Source organism: Pollicipes pollicipes, unplaced genomic scaffold, assembly GCF_011947565.3.
Source record: "Pollicipes pollicipes isolate AB1234 unplaced genomic scaffold, Ppol_2.1 Scaffold_3447;HRSCAF=4054_pilon_pilon_pilon, whole genome shotgun sequence".
Lineage (NCBI taxonomy): Eukaryota > Metazoa > Arthropoda > Thecostraca > Pollicipedomorpha > Pollicipedidae > Pollicipes > Pollicipes pollicipes.
The window spans coordinates 12960031-12982860 of NW_023596297.1; the positions used below are offsets into that span (position 1 = coordinate 12960031).

The window sequence follows — 22830 nt, forward strand, 5'->3', positions numbered from 1 at the left end:
ATGCCAAATATGTCCTAGACTTATGATGCATTTTAAAACCATAAAACACAGTTGATTTGCAGGAAATCCATCCGCAGTTTTGACGACAGTTTTATACGTCATGTACTAGTCATCTATGTGATATTTATTTCACTACTAGTATACAGAGCTGTGGATAGGTGTCGCTAAGTATGGATTATTTGATGTGACTGGTGCCACATCATCATGCCTTGATAAAGTACGTTTTACGTCCAATTGTGATTTTGTTTAGTTAACACCTCACTATGCTGCAATTCAAACTGTATTAATTGAAGAGAGTATCTAAAACACGCTCAATACTCCTGTATAGATAATAAAAGCCATTCTGGTCACGTGACCACTCACTCGCTTTCGCCAATCTGTCTTTACGGTAAACCGGGCCAGCAGAGATGAGTGCTCCAAATCAGTCCCAGTTGGTTTTTAAGGGAATCTGCAAGCAGGTACGCAAACAGCTGAAAACACATTCGTAGACAAACGTTTTGGCACGTAGGGTTGCCAAAGGGCTGGTTCGTGGCGTGTTGATTACCGCTGCTTGCAACAACTGTAACGGATAAAAGCGAGCCATGTGGTCCACATGAACAGCTGATCAGCGGTCCTGACCAATTGTAGTGGGAATATTTGCCTTGTTGCCTACCAGCGATGATGTGTTTTGTAATCATGCATGTGACACCGCAGCCAGTAGTGCCACCCAGCCTCTTATTCTGAGGCAAGTCCAACATTGCATTGTCAGGTCTAATTACTTCAGAAACCTATTTCCAGATCAGTTTTGGCTTTGTGGGCAGGACTTTCCATACCAGTTGCTTTGCCCATTTAACCAACCAAGTAGCATAAGTTTATGATGGCCACTCTGCTTTCCCTTTTTGGTGGTTGACAATTGCCTGGTGTGAACACATGCTCAATATGGATATGCATGAGACAAAGGATAGGCATGCAGTATGAATCACATGTGACTTTGCTTATGCTTCTAATTTTGCTGGCAGCACTTTGCAATGCCATCTAGTGATATGTGGTAATGCTGCCCAAACAGCAACAGATAGGGTCATGGACCATTTATGGGTCCTACTCACTCCCTGGCCCTCTCACCAATGCCCTATGGGCTCCAAAGGCCCTGGCATCAGCTGGACAGATTATTATTTCTAACACAAGCTGCTTGAAAAGTGGGTTGTCTGCAGAGGTCCAGAAAACCAGGAAATGCATCAAGCAAATAGTGGGGTTCATGTTTAGATAAAAAAGGCATTTGGCTGATTGAGAAGGATGTGGTTAGAAGACTTTTTGGACCCATCATGGTGTGCAGGGGCCCCATGTATTCACTGGCTGTGACATCCTTGATTGCTCAGAGCCCTCCCATATTGGTCTAATGTTCTTCCCCATTTTAAAGAAGAACTAGATGGGGCAGAGGAAAGGTTAAGTGCTTGTGATGATACCTTTGTATCAATCCTTACCATCATGCATGTAAATTCAGACTCATGGTGCTTCACCCAAATACTCATGGAATTACTCACAGCTGCATTCAGCCACTGGCCTTTTCAGAGCATTGGGGCTTCTGTCAGTGGGGCAAGGGTACAGATGTTGATGGTGCTCTATAAATTTGAATGCTCCTCTTGGCCAAATCTTGGATCTCCCGATCATTCCAGTTCATGGCTCGTCAATGTCAAAAGCCAATAAAAGTGAGGCCCAATATTCACTCAACTGGCAACCTTCTTGACTGCCTGAAATAGCCAGTTTATCACCTTACCTGAAATGGCCATTTCCTTCACATTTGCTACAAGCTTACACCCATGACACTGCAGCCTGATGATATATGCATAGTACCAGTCACCTGCCTCAGCCCTGACCAGACATGTCATCTACAGGTTCTCTCTGGTGATGCCATCACCATCCGGAGTCAGCCGCGGGGCGGCCGGCCCAAGGAGCGGCAGCTGAACCTCAGCAATGTGACGGCGCCGCGGCCGGCGCGGCGCGGCGCCGGCAACGCTGACGCCACGGCCGACGAGCCGTGCGCCTGGGCCAGCCGCGAGTTTCTGCGCAAGAAGCTCGTCGGCAAGGAAGTGCTCTTCACTGTGGAAACGTCCACCAACACTGGCCGCGAGTACGGCTACGTCTACCTCGGGGCCGGTAAGTGGCTGCGGCTTCCTATGAGGAGGGTGAGTCCGGCTACGCTGATGACATGGAGTGTGGAGTATGGAGACGCGTTTGTGGGCGGCTTCACATGTTACAGACATGCTTGAGCATGTCACATCGACCAGGGGCGCTGTGGATACTGCTATATGTACATCAAGAGTGCTGAGGATGGCTAAATGTACCTCCTGCATTGCGAGTATGGCTATGTTTCAAGGACTGTTACTGCGTGTGCTACTTATGAATGTAAGTTGTAGTTTGGTTGTGTGTACCTCAGAGACGATGGGTGTGTCGGTGGCCTCGTCGGGTAAGTGATAGGTCCTGTTAAGCAGAGTTTTGTTTCCTGCGGAGCTCTTGTTTCCTGACTTCGCCAGCCCAGCGCTGCCCACGCAGGCCGCTGCGGTCGGTGTGTGGCGCCCGGCCGTGGCCGCGTGCGGGCTGGCGGAGCGTCGCCGCCCCACCCCGCCGCACGAGCGTCTGCTGACCCCGGCGGCTGTGCCCCGCAGATATCGCCACCGGGGAGAACCTGGTGGAGACGCTGGTGTCGGAGGGTCTGGTGCAGGTGCGGCGCGAGAACCTGCGCGAGTCGGCCGCCAAGCTGGTGGAGCTGGAGGACACGGCCAAGGCGCAGGGCAAGGGCAAGTGGGCGCCCGACGCCTCAGTGAGTCTCCAGAGCTGTTATCTTCTCACTCTCTCGCGCTCTCCCCGCTTGCTGTCGACCCCTCTGCCTGGCTGTCAGTTGTTTTGATCGTGTGAGTTCTGGGCTGTCTGAGGCTCGAGACGCCTTCTATTGACAGTCTGTTCTGTAGTGCTTGTGTGATGGTATCACACAATTTCGAGTTCAGATAGCGCGTAAAGATTTCCCGTGTTGTAAGTATCCTCGAACAAGGAGTCGAAGGACGTCCATAATCTATCACAGTTTTCCGCCTCAAAAGAAGGGAAACGCGTGCGTCAACTTGGCTAAATGGTGTTCACGAGCTATATGGATCGATTCCGATTAACCACGTGGTGACCTATTTGAAGTGCAAATTTGAAAGGTGGGCGTCGATGCTTGAAACGGGTTTTACAGTGATATCGTTTGCACGGGAAACTTCACCACCGCTTGCGCCGCAGGGGCCGATATTTGGTGGCAGTAACATTATAAAGCGAGAGGTCATTTGCGAGATTGCTCTCGTCAATTTAAAACTGCTTACGTAAAGAAACTCAGCATATAATAGTTAATGATTGTTGACTATGACGTTTGAGCGCATAGTTCATAATACATAATTGCGAATCGTTCTATAGCCACGTGGTCAGCGGTGGCATACTGTTGATCTCGGGTCTCTTAACGGCGGTTCTCCATGACCGTGAGCCCCCATGACCCTGCTCCGCCCTCCGCCGCCGCAGTCGCAGGTGCGGGACATCACCTGGTCGGTGGAGAACCCGCGTGTGCTGGTGGAGAAGTTCGGCGGCAAGCCCGTGTCGGCCGTGATCGAGCACGTGCGCGACGGCTCCACTATGCGCGCCTTCCTGCTGCCCGACATGTACCACGTGACCGTGATGCTGTCGGGCGTGCGCTGTCCCACCGTGCGGCTCGGCCCCGACGGTGAGGCCCAGCCCGGCCCGGCCCGGCCCCGGCGCCGGGCCCCGGCGCCGGGCAACGGCGCGCCGACCGTGGGCGCTTCGGACCCTGTGGGGGAGTGGTAGTGGGTGGTGTGGGTCAGTGGCATCGGGACAGTTCCGGTCTGTCTCTTGCCAGTCGTGGGAATGGCGCTGGCGTTGTGGGTTTGCTCGTGGGAGGTCGGTCGTGCCGCACGTGCTTCCTGTCCGATAGCCAACGGCCGATAACCGGCGCTCGATTAAATGGAACGCTGTTTTGTTTTGGGCGGCGCCTGAACGCGATGCGCCGCATCTGTCAGCAGGGGCATCACCACCCCATGTACACCGTACTGTACTGGGAAACCAACTCATGACGGCACCGCGGCGCCTGTCCGAATGTCGCCCCACCCCGCTCCCCCCCCCCCCCTCCCCCAAGCCAGCCGATGGGCGTGGCTGGAGCGCCAGTGGAGCCGCGCCTCCCACCGGTCCGCTGACGGCCCGCCTCCGCTCCAGGCAAGCCGGACCAGGCGCTGGCCGAGCCGTACTGCGAGGAGGCGCGCTTCTTCGTCGAGTCGCGCCTGCTGCAGCGGGACGTGCAGATCGTGCTGGAGTCGGTCAACAACGCCAACTACATCGGCAGCGTGCTGCACCCGGTAGGCACGCCGCTGCTTGCGGGGGCGGCGGGCGGCGGATCGGGCCGCCGGTGCGCTGCTGATCGGGCCACCAGTGCGCTACCAATCGGGCCACCGGTGCGCTACCGATCGGGCTGCCGATGCGCTACCGATCGGGCCACCGATGCCCTGCCGATCGGGCTGCCGATGCGTTGTCGAATGCGAGGGATGCTGTGACGCTAGAGCCCTGACGATGGCCGGGGACCTGGCTGGGCTGGGGCCTGATGGCTGGGCTGGGGCCTTTACATGTGGCAATCGGTGGTCGGTGTGGAGGTGGAACTTTTGTTAGAGCCGCACCACTTGACCAGGAGTAGTTCTTTGTGGAAGAAGTTCACGCGAAGTCGCTATTGTGGGTGGATCTGTAACCACTAGGTTTGTACATGACTGACATGTCCCAATTAGCCTTTTTTCAACGTTGTGATACAGATTCGCGCATTAGCCCCAATACGCAAAACCGTGATTGGTATCCGGCATGATTGGCGCGGTTTTTCAGAATGGCAACATCGCGGAACTCCTTCTGCGTGATGGATTCGCCCGCTGCGTTGACTGGTCGATTGCGCATGCGCACTGCGGAGTGGAAGCGTTGCGGAGCGCCGAGCGTGTCGCCAAAGAGAAGAAGCTCAGGATATGGAAGGACTACAAGCCTTCCGCGGCTCTGGTATGTCGCCAACTTCTGTGTGCTGGACGATTGGTTTGGTGGGTGCTGGGTTTGCCCTGGTTGTACATTGTCTGCCTATCTATTTATTGGTCGACCGTTAACCGTGTATCAAAGCCGCCATGTTATGGATGATCACTTCTCCGAATCGATATGTTGATCTTATGTTCATAATGATACATTCAGAATGATATGTTCATAATGAATCGATATGCTCATAGTGATAAAGTGCTGAAATCTGTCCTCCGTGCCTAACGGCTTTCGTTCTCGCGCAGAGCTCCGTTAAGGACAAGGACCTGACGGGCAAGGTGGTCGAGGTGGTGAACGCGGACGCCATGGTCATTCGGCTGCCGGACAACTCCACCAAGAAGTTCTTCTTGTCGTCGGTGCGTTCGCCGCGGCTCGAGAGCAAGGACGGCGAGCAGGTGCAGCGACCCAAGCGAATGCGTCCGCTGTACGACATCCCGTTCCTGTACGAGGCGCGCGAGTTCCTGCGGCGCAAGGTCATCGGCCAGAAGGTGCACGTACACGTGGACTACGTGCAGCCGGCGTCGGACAACTTCCCCGAGAAGACGTGCTGCACCATCAAGCTGGGCGGCGTGAACATGGCCGAGGCGCTGGTCAGCAAGGGCCTGGCCACCGTGGTACGCTACCGGCAGGACGAGGAGCGCCGCTCGTCGCAGTACGACGCCCTGCTCGCTGCCGAGATGAAGGCTCAGAAGAGCGGCAATGGCCTTTGGGGCAAGAAGGAGAACACCACCGTCAAGGTGCAGGACTGCGCCGGCGATCTGCAGAAGTCGAAGCAGTTCCTGCCGTTCCTGACGCGCGTCGGTCGCGCCGACGGCATTGTCGAGTTCGTGGCCAGCGGCTCGCGCATGCGCATCTACGTGCCGCGCGAGACGTGCCTGATCACGTTCCTGCTGGCGGGCGTGTCGTGCCCGCGCGGCGCGCGGCCCGGCCCCGGCGGCACCACGACCGAGGCCGAGCCGTTCGGCGAGGAGGCGGCCGCCTTCACGCGCGACCTCTGCCTCCAGCACGAGGTGCAGATCGAGGTCGACTCGATGGACAAGGTCGGTAACTTCATCGGCTGGCTGTACGTGGACGGCAAGAACCTGGCTGTCGAGCTGGTGACGGCCGGCCTGTCGTCGATGCACTTCTCGGCCGAGAACTCGAAGCACTTACACGGCGATCCAGCGCGCTGTCGACCAGGCCAAGGCCGCCAAGAAGGGCATCTGGAAGAACTACGTAGAGAAGGCGCCCGTGGCGGACGAGTCGTCGGCAGAGGCCGAGTCGGGCGAGCGCAAGGAGCACTACCGCTCTGTGGTCATCACTGAGGTGGGCGATGACTGCCGTTTCTTCGCGCAGAGCGTCGACAAGGGCCAGGAGCTGGAGACCATGATGGAGAAGATGCGTGCCGAGCTGGCCAACAACCCGCCGCTGGCCGGCGCCTACCGGCCCAAGAAAGGTATGCTCGCTCAAGCGCCGCCGGGTTAACTGCGGAGCTCATGAGCCAAAACATGTGTGACGATCACGCGTTGGACATACTCTGTGCACGATCAAAGCCAACATAGCTGTGGAAGACCTACTGTTTAATTGTGTACTGGTTTATACGCATCCTGTGTCGAGCGGAGTGTGCAAATTTATTGTCACAGTTCAGTATTGGCCTATTTCCGTCGAAATTATGGAGCCGCAATGTGATGGTACTCATGCTTATACCTCTAGATCACCCATTAGGAATCGGACGTTATTACATTTCGGTCTCACTGATCTGCTTGGGTGAAATGATTGTTGAAATGGTCATCATAACAGCAAGTGCTCGCGACATCAGTGTGCCATTAATCTTACTCTTAAGGTCCATGAACACATTGGACCATGACTGTCGCACCAGACTGGATAATGCCGACTGGGGAAGGAAAATTCGTTTGCACGAAAATTTGCAAAAAAAAATGCGTTGCACGTGCTGAAGAGGGGACGCGGCCCACGTTCTCCTGTGCGCGCGCAGGAGAGGGTGGGCCATTCGCCGACCGGCAATCCGGACCTCACTGGTCCGTCCCCGGCGGTGGTGCCCTGCGCCGGACTTCGCCTTGCCCTGTTCCACCCCGACAAACCAGCGTACGGCCCATGTGCCGCCCCTGCACGGCCCCGATCTGACCCGCGTGCCGCTGCGTGGCCAGGGGACCAGTGCGCGGCGAAGTTCGTCGACGGCGGGTGGTACCGGGCGCGCGTCGAGCGGATAGTGCAGGGCCAGGTCAGCCTCATCTACGTCGACTACGGCAACCGCGCCACGGTGCCGGTGACGGACTGCGCCGCGCTGCCCGGCATGTTCGCCGCGGCGCCGCGCTACGCCAAGGAGTACCGCCTCGCCTGTGTCAAGATGCCCAAGGACGTGAGTGTTGGCCAGCGCACGGTGACGCCGGTGTCGGTGTCAGTTAGCTAGAGTGTGGGGAAGCGGACGCGGGGCTCATGGCCATCGTGGCCCTGTTTTTTGTGTGATTGATATAGTTTTGTGGCGTGGCATAGCGATAATCGGCTTTTAAGTATCATGTAACGTGCGGGGACATCCAAATGTGACTACAGTTGGTGGGTGCCATTGGTGTCAGGTGCGGGTGCCCGTGGTCTGCCGGGCCAGCTCTGTGAGCGACCTCACCCGGAAAATTAGCGTTGCAAACCAGCCTGACCACTTCCAAAATGGGACAGTTGGGAGCCGGAACGGATTGGGACAGCGGTTCCGACTCTATCCCGGCCATTTACCCTCCGGACATGCTCCCAGCGAGCCGGTTGTGGAGCCGCGGCGTGCGGGGCCGCCGGCGCCCTCTCTGTGTGACCCGCGCCGCCTCCCCGCCGCAGGAGGACCTGGCCAAGGAGTCGCGCGACGCCTTCGCCGACGACTGCTGCGACCGCGAGGTGGAGATGAACGTCGAGTACCGCGACGGCCTGGAGTACGTCACGCTGCGGTCGAACCAGCAGGACGTGGCCAAGGCGCTGCTGGAGGAGGGCCTGCTGATGGTGGCGCAGCGGCGCGACGCCCGCCTGCGGCCGCTGCTCGCCGAGTACCAGGCAGCGCAGGACCGCGCGCGCCACGAGCATAAGAACATCTGGCAGTACGGCGACATCACGGACGATGACGCCACGGAGTTCGGACGCTAGGTGGTGCCGCGTTTTAACGCCGCCGCGGGCGGCGACCGGCCGGCGGGGGGTGTACTGTTACAGGGCGGGTCAGTCCGAGGAGGCGATAGCTATGGAATTATTCATTCCTGCCGTTTGCTTTTGTACGGATTGTTAATTTGCGTCGCCGGGGCGGTGTTGGGTTACGTGCCACTGGCTCCATTCTTGGAAAGACTATTTTTCAATTGGCGGTGGCGTTTACCGGTATTCTCTGCATGCGTGATTAAATTTACCTATGCAAAGAATAAATCCCGAGGTCGAGGAGACACGTGTATTAATGAACGACGGGGGATGAACGAGACGCAGGGCGGGTCGGGCCAGCCGCCGGTCAGCCCACCGGCCGGCTCAGCACGCGCTTGTCCCAGCCGCACGAGTAGAGCGTGTCCGAGTCGGGCTGCCAGGCCAGGCCGCGCACCATGTCCGTGTGCAGCTCGTCCGAGTGTCTGCCAGCCAACGAGGCGTAGGTCAGGCGGGCGCGCGGCTGACGCGGGTCACGTCTGTTGTGAGCAGGACAAGAAAGGAACCGAGCGTGCACAGTTCTTAACGCATGCGTCATTTTAGCGGACTATAAAGCCAAACTCGCGTCTAACAGAGCCACCTTTGCACTGCGGTCACAACTAATGACAGCAGAAACTATTAGCAGAGCGCACCCCACGCCGGGTGCGTCTCCTATCGACGCGTGGGCGCACTCACAGCGTCTGGATGCGGTCGGAGGCAGCCAGGACGTCCACCCTCGCCTCGTCGCCGCAGGCGGCCAGCCAGGGCCGGCGCGGGTGCCAGCAGAGCCGGTGCAGAGGCCGGCCGCGCGCCGCCGCCGCCGTCTCGCCCCCGCCGACGGCGTTCAGCAGCGAGACGCGACCCGACTCCCAGCCCACGGCGACGGTGGTGCTATCTGTCGGCGACCAGGCGACACACAGCGGCCGGTCGCCGCCGCCGCCGGCCAGCTCTGCCGGGAAAGAGTGAGTCAGGCGGTGGAACTGCTACCGTCAGGTCGTGACATGCCGACGCTCCTATCCTGGGGTGCCGATGAGCGTCATGGTGAAAGCTCAAATTCGGCGTCTACGGTGAGGAACGTGGGTGGGATCCACGGCGCCAGACACGGGCCGGGCTGGCCGGTGCCAGTACCACCTCTACCGGATTTCTCTTAAACTGCACAACGCGAAAACAAATGTTGAAACTAGCGCAACAGTTATCTATGGCGGCGGCAATGTCTTCAGCTGAATTTGGCCCAAATGCGGATTTAGGTGGTTTCGGCATCGTGAGTTCAGGGTTCTCATCCAGAAAAAAATCGACCTTCAAAATTTTGAGGGTACTGGTTCGGCAATGCTACCGAACAAATATTGGTTCTGCTGTCAAAACCGTTGCAAGCTGTGTCCATGGTCACGAGCGACCTAGCCCGTAAACCAAGGAGGTGGAAAGAAATGGAGTTTCAACACTTCTGAGAATGAGTGTAGTTTGAAATGCCGAGTTTTGGCAATAGAGCCGATGCTTTTTCAATAATGTCGTTTAGCCAGTATTTCCTGGCTTAAAGAAGGCCGATTATTGTCAGCATGGGAACTCCACCCAAAAATGCCGAGAAACTAGGGGCTCAATGCCTTTATTGCTTACATTTAGTTGGTTTTTCTTTCATTCGATGCCAGCAATTGTCGCGCGACAACATTTTCCAAAGCTGGGAAGGACTGGCCCCCCACCACCTAAAATCCAACGCCTCTGCCCCTTTCCCCCTCCCAGGACGAGTACAAAGTCAAGCCGGCTGCGTTCCCACTCAGAGCACGGCTGCCAGTACCGGATGGCATGCGCGTACTCACGTGAGGCGGGTCGGGCGGCGCGCGTGTCCCACATGAGCACCTGGCCGTCCAGGCCGCACGACACCATCTGGTGGGGCAGGCTCGGGTGGCAGGTGACGCCCGTCACCCAGTGGCAGTGTGCGCCCGGGTACGAGGCGTCCGCCACCAGCGTCTCCAGGTCCCACACCTTGATCCTGGAACAGCGGGTGGGCGCTCGATCCAACTCCACGGCGGCCGCGGCGGCTGGCGACGTTGCCCAATATTTCGGGACGTCGTGTGGACACACTGTGCGTATACACAGCAGACGTATGGTTACACCTACTTTCCAAGGCCTCCAAGGGGAGTAGAAGTCCGACATAAAAAAACAATACGATAAGGAAGCGTTCCACAGTAACCTGCCTTTCAAGGATCCAAAGGTGGTCCAAGTCTGGCATAAACCCCACAATACAATAAGGAAGTCTACCTTTCAAGGATAAAACGAATGGTCCAAGTCCAGTGTGATAAAAATACTCAAAGGATGCTATCAACGAAAACGATCTGGTAATGGATCGGGAGTGTCCATGTCATCACCGCACTGATGACCGAACGGCGCGAAAACGTTCTGAGCGCCAAGATCGCCGCAGCGGCGACGGCCGGGCCCGCGCGTCCACTCACGCGCCGTCGGCGCTGCCGGTGACGGCGCGCACGGCGTCGGCGTCAGCGTCGCCGGCGCCGCCGTCGCCGGCCGGCAGCGTGTCGAGCGCCAGCACGGCACCGTCGTGCTCGAGGCTGCGGCCGTGCGTGATGAGCAGGCGCTCGTCCGTGGCGTCCTCGTCCGGCTCCTCCCAGCCGAGGACCTCCACCACGCCCAGGTCCTGCCGGCCGTGCGGGCCCGTGTACCGACCACTCTCATCCAGCACAACAGGATACCCAATCAAGGTTGACTGTGGGAGAGGCCTGGCGTGTTGCGCATCACCTTATCAAGTGCAGCACCCGCCACGCCCGCGTCCTAGCGGTGGTAAAGGTCCCTGCACGGCACCAACTCCCTAGACCACGAGACTGGCCAGCACACTGACTGCTCTCACCAACTTCAGCATCTTAACTATCGTATGTTCTAGAGGTTGGAATAATCAACGCACTGCACCCACCCACTTTTACACAGGCCAGCACGTGCATCACATAGAGGTTCGGACCATTGATAGTATCAGAATACTGTTTGCCCTAGAGTTCATTACAAACCCAAGGCCTGATGCCAGACCAAACTCTGCGCACTACTCCCCCTCTGACGACACCCGCGCCCGGCCCTCTGAATGTCCCACACCCGGTCCTCTGACCACACCCACGCCCGGCCCTCTGAATGTCCCACACGCGGTCCTCTGGCCACACCCACACCCGGCCCTCTGAATGTCCCACACCCGGTCCTCTGGCCACACCCACGCCCGGCCCTCTGAATGTCCCACACGCGGTCCTCTGGCCACACCCACGCCCGGTCCTCTGACACTCACCTGACACACAACGGCGCGGACGCCGAGTCCGTCGATGAACTTGCCGCAGGACGTGCCGCTCTCGAGCTCGCGGGCCGCCGAGAAGAGGCCAATGTCGGGCGCGTCCGCCGCCTTGTTGAACAGCCACACGTCGCCAGTCCAGTAGCGTGACGTCAGGCTGGAGGCGCCCAGCAGCAGGCGGCCGTCTGACGGGTACGCGGCAGACGCCGTGACAAGCCTCATACATGGCTGCATGTGCATGTTGATGGCATGGCTGACCAGGGTGACATGCAATCACTGATAACAGTCATGACATCAGTTGCTTCTTTGATTGGTTTGACTGACTGCTGTTGCTGATGCCATTGGTGAATAATCACCAACAGGATTAAAAGGGCCATGCACCTGTGCAGTGCAAGCTGGTTTTAAGAAGGTTGGGCCCACAAAGTGGTCTAGAATAACTGTATGTAGAGCAAGAGAAAAATTGATTTCACAAGTTGCATTTTCCATCCCTAACAGATGCAATACAGAAAAACTGCCACATCTGCCTTGTTGCTTTCCTGCCCCTGAATTGATTCAGCTGACAGATTCTTTGCACGATATGAATGCAAATTCTGCCATATCTGAGATTTTTTCAATTGAACCCATCTCACAGCCAACACACTGCAGAGCCATTACAATGTAATGGCAAAATGCCTATTACCAATTCAGGCATAATTGTAATCGAATTACTTGATGCCACCCTACCTGCACCTGAAACAAAACATGACTTATTTTGGGCCCAATTCCTTGATGATGATGATTATTTGGGGTTTTAGGGCGCATCGGCTGCTGAAGGTCATGCAGCGCCCATAACTATCAATTTATGCAGGGCCGTCAAGCAGAGAAGTGCATCAATCAGGTCACACTATAGAGCCTTGATGATCGGCCCTAGCATCACGATGAAAAGATTACTGGGAAATCTATAGCGCGAAGAAACTGGAGCACTTTATCAAACTCGACGACGTTCGAAGAATCCCCTAAAAAGTCGCATAGCGTGCGACTCTGGACGTGGCGTCCGAAAAACTGCGCTCTCGTTGCAGTAAGGTGGCAGCAAGCGACCAGTACGTGATGCACGGTCAGTGGATCAGAGCACCGACCGCAGCATGGTCTGTCGCCAGCCATTAGCAGGTGACGGTGCGTAGCATATGTGTGACCTATGCGTAACCGGCAAAGGGCAACTTCTTCCCCCTATTGTCCCGAAAGCACGACTGCCATAATCCAATATGGGGTTTCACCAACTGCAGCTTGTTGGCACTCAGCGAGTTCCAGTGGAACTGCCATCCCTTCTGCATAAACAATGACACTGCTGGGTACATGTCTTGAGCAGATAGTGGTGTTATAGGAATTCTAGTCCCTGTCAGGCCCAGTTCCTTTTGACTGCAATTTTATGATGAGACGCAGGCATAATATGACATAATTTGTTAATTGTTCCACTGAGGAAATGTAGAACAAACCTTTTCTAATATCTATGAAGTCAAAATGTCTTTTCATCTCAGCAGGAATGTAAGACGCATCATCAATCTGCATGTTGCCATTTGCCAAATCCTGTTCTGGCTGATTCCATGGTGAAGGGCTATGATCAGGAGCTGGTGAACTGTCCATAGTGTTCCTGGAGCTGAAAGCAAAAGGAAACAGATTAAAATTGTTGTGATACATAGATCAAATAAGAAGTGTTATAATCTTGAACATATCACAAATGTCACTGGTTAACAACAAACAGAATTTATAAAAACAACATACAATTCCACTAATAAAGTGCAATCAATGACTGCTACTGCCATAAAGTTTTTTTTTAAAATATGCTCAACACCCGAAACTATAAGACAGCACTGTCCTCTTACAAAATGGAGAGCAATGCTGGATATAAATCCCTCCACTTCTACTTTCCCTGACAACCAACTTAGCCACTGCCCTATTAACCCCCTCCCCCAATTTCCTGACAGCACCCCTCTGGCTCAAATTATCCTATTAATAACTACAGGCAAGGCTATGATTCAGGAGAATGACAAGTGCAGCTACAACTATTTAGCAGAATGGAAACTTGCAAGAATGTGTTAGAATTGCACTTCTTGTTTGCATCTTATTTGTTTAAATTAGCAGAATGGGTCATCATTTAGTAGCCGCATGCTTGCCATAATCAGGACTGACTGTTCCTAAGGACTGGTCCCCAGCATACCACCTCCTGCCCCAAAGACCAGACATCCTATGCATTTTTAAAGACTGAAAGTTGGAAACTGATAGAAGGATGATCCTTATGTCCTGAATAAATATTCCTGGAAATTAATAGTTCAGAAGCCAGTGCTATTTGTGCCTATTAATGACACATCCTTGGCCTATCCTGTTGGCAGTTAGGGTTGCCTTAGCCAAGACACCATTCATAGTGCAAATTACCCTATGCCAACACCACTTCAGCATGTTTAAGCTCTTTCCCATGGGAGCTATCATGATGGAATAACTTGAGTCACCAAACTGACAGACCTACAGCACCTTAGTCCTTACAGCTTCAGTAAACCACCTGCTACATGTTGTGATGCCACATTACACATCAGGAACTGGACAATGCTGAATGGGTATCCATCACATCACTGGTAAATGCCAAATCTACCGGTTCTCGTACTGGACAGTGACAAAATACCCCATGTTCGAAGCTGATGTGAGGGCAAATTTAGTAAATCAGTAACACTCATTCAGATTCACAAAAAAACAAAAGTCACAAAGGTATGGGACGGATCCTGTGTGCAGACATCTGTCATCACAGATAATCTACGCATCTTGTAGATAATAAAGTACTGACACGAATGGCAAGTGTACCCTTCACACCCCAACCCCGAGCACACCGGAACACTGCTGCGTTTGGCGCACCCGTGGAGTTTCGACGAGCCTTGTGTGTCGCACATTTTCCGGCAGTGTATCAAGACCGTCATAAAAGGTGATGTTACCCGCCACGAAAAGTTACCAAACAAGGGAAAACTTTTTATGACAGAATATTTTACCATGGAGAGATCGCGCTGCATTCGGCCTGTTGTTCAGCACGTTTGCCCGCACCAATCAATTGGAATAATGTGCCAAGCCGCTTGCTGTAACGCATTACACGTTTGGGGAAGGTCAGTGATCAACATTTCACTTGAAATTACACGTCATTCCTTCTTTCTATAGATCAAGGAAACCTCGGTCTGAAGACCGGCGGCTTAATTTCCTTCTAACCTCATTCTGCATCACCAAAGTAACTTAACTTGGCTCAAAATAACCTAGCCCAGTATAACCTGGCCTTAGCTAACTTAACCTACCTCATTCTAAGCTGACCCGACATGACCTAGGTCATGTCTGGTCAACATCCAGCAAGGCCAGGTCAGGATAGGCCTAACCCGACCTGGCCTTGCCGGATGTGACCTGGCCTACCAAAACTTAACCTGTCAACCGAACCGAACCGAAGGAGACCGAACCTTAATGTAGCAACAGCTTTACAGTTGATCATAATATTCTTGTTTTTTCTTTGGTGTATCCAGATGCCTTGGGCGGAAATGGGGCAGCCTTGGTGTGTGCTCGCCTTTCCAAAGTTCTTCTTTCGTGCTTTCTGCGGATGCTCTGGCCTTTTTGCTAGGAGATGCACATGTATGCATCCTGTGCGCGTGTGTCACCCAATTGCGTGCGCTTCTTTCTGACTTATTCTGTCCGTTCCCATAGTGCCGTTGGTTAGAGCGCCCACGTTCCGATTCACCCACCAGGGCCTGCACCGGAAGGCAGGCGTTCTATCAAGAGGGGCTCTAGCCGATTCGAGTTCACGTTATTTGTCCCTCACTGGAATGCTCTGCAGCCGGTGGCAGCAGCCGTGCTGAAGGTCACTTGGTGTCAGCGAAAAGGAAGAACTCTGCCAAGCATTTACCATTGGATGCTGGGATCATGACTCAAGAACAAGGAATACTTAAAGTGGGCGCTGGCCTCAAAAATCTATCACATTTAAGGGTTTGTATTAAATCTTTAGAAAATGTGCAGACTTAAAAAGCAACAGAATCTGTCGCGATGTTTCAAAAATTTCATTCCAAATCGGAGCTTTGGAGCATGGTGTATGTGAAAATCGTGATGATCTGTTCGCACTTTACCGCCTTTCTTTGAAAATCAGAGCGTAATCGGTTGCGGCCGCTTTAACATCAATGAAAATAAATTAACATTTAATTCCCAATCATACTACTTATTTAACGCAGTAATTAGCATAAAGGCTTTTAAAAGCTGTAGTTGATAAACAAAATAAAATCATTCAGCTTCTAGCTTCTCGGCATTATGAGTTCAAAGTTCTTATGCTGAGTTAACGGGCTTCAGTTTGTCAAGCAGTGCTTGTTAAGCGACGTTATAGTGGTGAAGAACGATTATATTCGCGGTACTTAATAATTTTAGTTGCGTTCATCCTGTCAATTATATATATATATATATATATATATATATATATATATATATATATATTGTGTGTGTGTGTGTGTGTGTGTGTGTGTGTGTGCGTGTGTGTGTGCGTGTGTGTATGTATACCAGGAAGTACCGAGTTATCTCCTGGTTTAACGTATAGCCAATTGAGTTAGCACGCGCCCGGGTGGCCAGTTGAATGCCCTTCGTTCGGATGGGGCTCAATTCGACCTCCCTGATATCTCAAAAACTAACAGAACTAGATACACCAAATTCGCAGGGTGGTTGAACTATACGTGACCTCACTGTTGTCAAAATGTGAAGTTCTTAGGTGATGACAATCGGGTCAAATAAGGTAAAACAAAATCAGACTACAGATTCGTATCCAAAGTACCCCTAGACCACCTCATGCAACCGCCTCGATCCTAGATTCCTGTTCTAAGCAGAAGCTGACTGGTTTCCACTTGAGGTCAGTGACCATTTTATCCTAAGAAGATCAAGATGACCAAAACCTGCAAGACCTGCATCTATTTTACCATTCGGATAAGCGCCAGAACTTACGCTAGTTGGTATGCAACAAAATATTGATCTGGGTCAGTTCCGGTGAGGACCTACTCTTCCTTAAGAAGTCCATGAGACATATGTGTTGCGATTACCGTTCTTAATAAATTCAAAATGGGGACCATACGCTACCCATACAGCAAACTTTCGTGTAAAAAGCCAGTTATTTTTTACTCAGCTTGACCTTCATACGTTGCTTTAGGTCAATGAAATTTGTTTTAATTGTTTTAATTTAAAGAATGATTGTACTGCCTAGAAAACTATGTCGGAGATGTAAGGCTACACCAAACACTCCGTTGTCGCATCATATTAAACGAGCCCCCAGAAATGGCCCTCGCTGATAGCCACACCCTCACTTTGACCTGACGTAGGTTAACGACCATACAAGACACATTTACTTTTAGTACGAAAGGATCTGCATTTCAGTTGCTTTCAACCAAGCAAAGTTTGGCGCGGCTACACTGTGTCGTTCGAAAGTCACTCTGGAAAAACCCGCGGGCTCAACTGACCCCCACTCAGGCGCGTAGTAGTCTTATACCATTTACTTCCTGATATGTAGTATATCCAGCGCTTGCAGGGATGATCGTAGCGCGAAATATAAAGTGTCTCCAATAGAATGATTTATCAGCATTATAATGTCCCTCAACCAACACCTCCCGGTATATTGCAAATTGTGGAATCGGCACAAGAATTTTGAAAGCATGAGACTCTAAGTGGCCAAGCTTCTACATTCACTCTTCATTCAGTTTGGATGATATTCCTGAACGTACTGTTGAATGCAATGATTTCTCAACAAATATTTCGATCCCCCCATGGGTATTGGGGTCCCGGGTTTCATTCTTTCCTCGCGTCAGGGCCCAGGTTTTCGGCCTTAACAAAGCGAGCGCGTCTTCAACTCAACAACATGTCGCGTGGAGCATTTGCTGCAAAATCCTGCCGTGTCCGACGAGAGCTGCCCCCCCCCCCCCCCCAAATTCGAGTGACACACAAGAGACACTGGACGCTTCCGTCAGAACTCCGAGAGTCGCACGTTACGCGGGGCTGGGAGGTGAAGTGCCTGGCGCCTTCAGTTCGGGGGACAGGTTCGAATTCCGTTGTTCCGTGATCCTGGTTGTTAGTATGGTAACAGGAATATCTGAGAGGACATGAAAAGGTGTGCAATGACCTGCGTCGCGACCGCAAAGGCGCGTCCATGTACTTCCATTTCCAGGAGGAATGCTCTCAGCTTGGCTATTTTACCATTGAAACGTGAAGAAACTGATTTCTTGACCGTCTCCGTGAACTTTTCATCAGCCCAAATGACCCAAGTTAGTATATCACCGAACAGAGGAGAGTTCGCTGGCTTGATTCCGCCGTCGTTCTGTGCGAGGCTTTAGCTACTCTTTGAGACTATGTCATAACTGCGTCATTATCACCATCATCAATACTGCCAAGGTGGGGTGTGGCGATAGGGATGGCTTTAAACAGCTGCTGATCCTTATGAAGATCGGGATAAAGCGACAAAACGATAGGGCAACGTGTACCTAATTACTGCCGTGGCAGTATCCTTTTTGTACAAGAAATGAGACCCGCCATCACGTTGTTTCCAGCGGTTTCCAAAAACTACCTGAAATAAAGAATAGACGCTTATCAGTGAATTTCTATTCTTGTGTCAGTCACTTATCTTCTAAAACCAGTTTGGTCTCGACTCCCCTCATCCGGAGCAGCTGACTGGGGTCCAAGGCATTTATTGGTGTTGGAGAACAAAAAACATGAAATGTCAATTAACATTTTGATATTTTGCTGTTTATTTAGCGAACTATACAGCATAAATTAAAGTCCTGGGACGCGAAAAAGCATAACAAATGAACAACACGAACCAGCAGCTTTATGCTATTAAGCTCAGCATGTTTTCGTCTTTCATTCATTGGCCGTTGAGGTTTAAGGTTAAATGGTATCAAGTAGGTATGCTTTTTTGGTTTGTGTGTAAGCTCTCTGATACTTAGCATGCATTATTTTCGTAACCTTATATACTAAATGGGAGACACGTACCTACGCGGTTGTTTAGCCACGTCATCAAATAATTACGGCGCGACAAGCAGTAAGTGGCAAGCAGAACGGCGGTAGGTATCCCACCACCGACGTGTGCGCCATTAAATGGGGACAAAACACCGGGGCAGTTCACCAACCAACTCTTACAAGTTGGCAGCAGCCAGGTCCAGGGCCAAGGCAGCCAAATCAAGCGTCCCTTCCACGTAAACGTAAAATTTTCGATGATGTTGCCAAAGCCTTCTCGACCTGGAAGACCGGTGCCAAGACTCAACCTGGCTCAGCGAGCAAGTCATCTTTGCACCGAAAACCTTCGCTACTGTTAATTTAAACTGTGAGCTTCTGGAAAAGTCGTATGGAGAGGTAAGAGCCTGCCAGTTGATGGGCACTGGCCCAGACCAAGAGGGGCTGTGAACTACCTGTTGCAGCTTCTCAGGAGCCTGGAGTCATCATGACTGTTATCACACAACTCGGTGCTCAAGCAAGGCAATCCCATCATAGTTCTACCAAATCTAGATTTTCCCAAGCGCCGTGATGGAGGACCATTATGACAGACAAGGCCAAGGGGGCGAACATCCTCACTCCAAGAATCACCCTCGTCTCACCCGACACGCCCTTCAAGCCCAAGCGGGCACAGTTTTCTGTCAAGAAGGGCTACATCATGACTTTGAACCAGAGCCAATGCCAGTCCCTGAGATCATCGCCTCGACCTGACCGAGCCAGTGTTTTTTCCCGGGGCTGCCTGTACGTCTGCTGTTCAAGAGTAAGCAGCTGACGTGAAGCGGGAGGTGGAAATCTGCAGGAAATCCCTGCAATTGTAGGATTCATTGGCGCGGGAATTCATCTGCAGCAGGATCGCAACGCACGCCGACATCCAGCCCGCACTTGCCCATCGCCAGATTGCGTCCTGTTTGGCCTCCGTCGCCCAGCGTTCAGAGTCCTCCTGACCGCTGCCAGAAGTGCCGGAGGCGGGTAGCGCACCGCACTCGGGGTGTCATGCACTCCCACCGACTGGTCAGCTGGTCAAACGGCAAAACAGTTGGACGGGACGCCTGTTTCGTGTCACACCCTTCGTGGGTGATCTGAAACTTGCGTGTAACGTTTGCAAACTGCACCCGGCCGTTTTCCTATAGTTTCTTTGTGGTTGAGCGTCTAGTACCGTGTTATTTTTATGTCGCATGACAGTTCTGCTTCAGCACAGGATTGGCGGCCAACAAGCTCGGTAGAGCGTGTCATACTATCAATAGCAGGCACAAATGCAAACGTCTACAAGACAAACAGGATCAGTTTTGATCGTAGCACCAAATACGACTTCTCAAATAGCTACTTTGCGATATACTATTCTTAATTACCAGAGCATCACCGGACGTCTTAACCAGTGGTACAACATTGTACTGACTGCAGTATTTTTACCGCCGCTAAAGCGCTTCAAGATAAAAGGTTTCCGGTGACATCATGCTGGTCGACACGCATGATACCACTTCAGATTAATCGAGAGGTTTATATGAGGCTGACTGACAAGCCCTGGCAAGACAAGGGTAACTAACGTCACCAGTGATGCACCTGATAGATTTGAAACGTGAGCGGATAATGTAATTCCACACAAGTTCTGGTGAGTGGGCTTACGTTCGCGCAATGTGCAATTGTACATACACGCTAAGCTAGAAACAGGTTATATGATTGGGGTACGCGATTCAGCCGCTCCCAGTTAGGGCATACGAGTTGACTAACCTGGGTCACAACTGATTCCCAGTTCTGACCGCCAGAATAACATGCAACCAGCCGTCACACTGTGACCCACCCAGACCAACTGTCACACTGTGACCCCCTGAGACCAGCCGTCACAATGACTCGCCCAGACCAGCCGTCACAATATGACTCGCCCAGACCAGTCGTCACACTGTGATCCTTTCAGACCCGTCGTCACGGTGATCCGCCCAGACCAGCCGTCACACTATGACCCCCCAGACCAGCCGTCATCATGTAACCACCCAGACCAACCGTCACACTGTGATCCCTCAGACCAACCGTCACACTGTGGCCCGTTCAATCCACATCCTACCGGCCAACGCATCAATCTAACCGTGACACATGCCTGACCTGGCCGGCTGAGATCGCAGGGACACTGTTCCAGACCCCTGCCATCCATCAGCGTCTGGGCCTACCGGGGGAGGAGTGGGAGTGATGGACGGCCCTCTGGGGGCGGTACAGCGGGAGCCGACAGGCGGCGTGCCCGGTGCCGTTTGTTACTGTCCCCGCCTACGCGATACGAGCAGATCGTCCGACGGTGCGCTGCCGTGAGGCACTCTCACGGCCCATGCACCAAGGCACACTTTACACACTTCTCGCACGTGCACGGAAGCCCACACACCCACGTCGAAGATGTTGGTGGGGGGGGGGAGGGGGGAGGGGGAGTCTTGCATCCGTCTGCTACCAACACAGCGACAGCGTGGGAACTGGTTTTGTGGTGTTCAGTTTTTGCTAAAATGCTTAGTTCCATCAGTCGCGAGAGCAGCAGTAATAATCTACTTTTCTGCAACACACTCCCACAAGCCTGCACGACTAACACAGGCAACGTTACCAGCTGGAGCGTCTCGTCTCAGCCGGAGGGCGTTGCATGCCTGGACTGCATTTGGCATTTTCGCAAGTCGTGTTCAGTATGCATCGCACATAATGGAACAACTCGATCTCATGCTATGCAGTCCCATGTCGGTGCCAGTCGTTTGTTTGCCTACATTGCTCTGACCGTGGTAAAACCCCGCCTGATTTGGAGCATTACTTGGGTTGTTTGTTTTGTGTTTTGAGTATGTTAGACGGCATCAAGATCTGAAAAAGGAACCAAACGTCTTTGAAACTCATATACTTAAGTCTTATTGCTGCCTAGATCCGTCCCGTATAAGAGTTTAATAAGCATATAGCGTCACACACGTCACGTGCACGCACATACACACTCACTAATAACATTGCTTCAGTATTAACAGGCTACAAATATGGATTTTTAGCTGATTTAATGAAGAACATGCAATTATTTGCGCCTGCGGTAACTATGAAAATATCAATAGCAAGCATTCTAATATGCTGACTGAATATTTACCAAGCTTTATTGCGCTATGAGCCTGTGGTGTCTTCAAGAAGCTTAGCTGGCGTTAGGGGTAACAGGCTATAGTCAATACCACCCCTTTAAAAGGCGAGACGTCCTGCTTTTCTGTCAGCTGGTGTCCAGCCAGTGGGTCGTACAGGCCTCGGCCGCCTAATCAATATGCAGATGGCTACCGAAATATATGACCCTAATTACAACATACGGCATCGACACTGTTGAAGCCATGGCTGGCGCTCAAATGTGATGACATTCTGCGCCAAACGATGAAGCGTATTTGCAGGTTCTGCGATGACTTCGCCGTTTGCACAGCTAAACTGTGTTTATCTCCTGCCAATGCGTGCCCTGATTGCCGAAGCTGGGATACAGTTCCGACCTCTGTGTTTCCCAATTATCATCACCGATGTGAGCATATCATTTATAGGAATGCAATAATATGCTGACAAGCCCCGTTAAACACCTCACGTGTAATATACTTGGAAACGGTGTGGGACAGCTTTCAAAGAGTTGTGTATATGTCTGCATGCAGTTGCCATCCGTAGATACCACAAAGGGGATTGTAATGCAGAGGAGTTTGGCTGTTAGGGCGGCCCGTCCCGCCGACAGTTTTCCTACAGTTCAGGTAAAGCCTCGAAATCTACGCGCTTGCATGCACTGTAGTAAAGCAGATAGACATCTTTCGTTATTCATAGGGGAAATTACATTCTGCTAAGCAAATATGTAAACATAAGAATAAAATGGGACATATTTTACGAGTCCGAGACTGCGTGCCGTTATCCACGGCTACTGGTGCTAGAGAACACCATAGCCGTGACGCCCGTGCCTTTTGTATTGAGTGACATGCTTCCCGATATACATGCTTAGCTTACAGGCCGCACTTATCACGGTGCAGAGCTTCTCACAGCAGACTTACTGGAGTCGAGCGCTATCAGGTCAATGCTTATCCGAGCCAAAGCTCCCATAAATCGCTGCAGGTGATGACGGTGACGTGCGAAGTCCGATGCGTGGCCAGGCTTACAGCGATAAATGTATCGCGCGAAGGGTGTGCTAAGAGTGCAGGTGAGCCAACACTCCTCGCGCACTACTCCCACAGCCTAGACAGCTTATCTTGCTGCTTGCCTGCTTGCTTGCCCTACTCATCAAGTGCTATGCATACGGTAGCCAGCTAACAGAAAGATAAAAGGGTGATGCATTTTGCACGCAAGGGTGTGAATATGCGCCACGTGCCCTGATAGCTGGTCTCCTCGAAAATGTA

At 52.5% G+C, this 22830-nt stretch overlaps 2 protein-coding genes across 7 annotated transcripts; one reads left to right on the plus strand and one right to left on the minus strand.

Moving 5' to 3' along the window:
* Window positions 1-352: 352 nt before the first annotated feature.
* LOC119091263 (staphylococcal nuclease domain-containing protein 1-like) lies at window positions 353-8469 on the plus strand. The gene is given in 10 exon segments (XM_037213936.1): window positions 353-458; window positions 1872-2133; window positions 2643-2797; window positions 3523-3721; window positions 4228-4367; window positions 4879-5043; window positions 5316-6218; window positions 6220-6505; window positions 7215-7426; window positions 7888-8469. Coding segments are annotated over 10 exon segments (2673 nt in total). The 5' UTR covers window positions 353-407; the 3' UTR covers window positions 8188-8469.
* On the minus strand, window positions 8463-17794 carry LOC119091264 (methylosome protein 50). 6 transcript variants are annotated; one of them, XM_037213942.1, is made up of 7 exons: window positions 17771-17794; window positions 12949-13109; window positions 11477-11661; window positions 10647-10846; window positions 10014-10186; window positions 8899-9151; window positions 8463-8648 (listed from the first exon to the last, which is right to left on the minus strand). In XM_037213942.1, exons 2-7 carry the CDS (start codon window positions 13094-13096, stop codon window positions 8534-8536), a joined length of 1074 nt encoding a protein of 357 aa, XP_037069837.1. In that variant the 5' UTR covers window positions 13097-13109; window positions 17771-17794; the 3' UTR covers window positions 8463-8533. The 6 variants fall into 6 exon arrangements, with proteins under 6 accessions (XP_037069837.1, XP_037069832.1, XP_037069835.1 ...); XM_037213937.1 differs by lacking the exon at window positions 17771-17794 and adding an exon at window positions 14289-14358; XM_037213940.1 differs by lacking the exon at window positions 17771-17794 and adding an exon at window positions 14330-14343.
* Between the last annotated feature and the right edge of the window lie 5036 nt (window positions 17795-22830).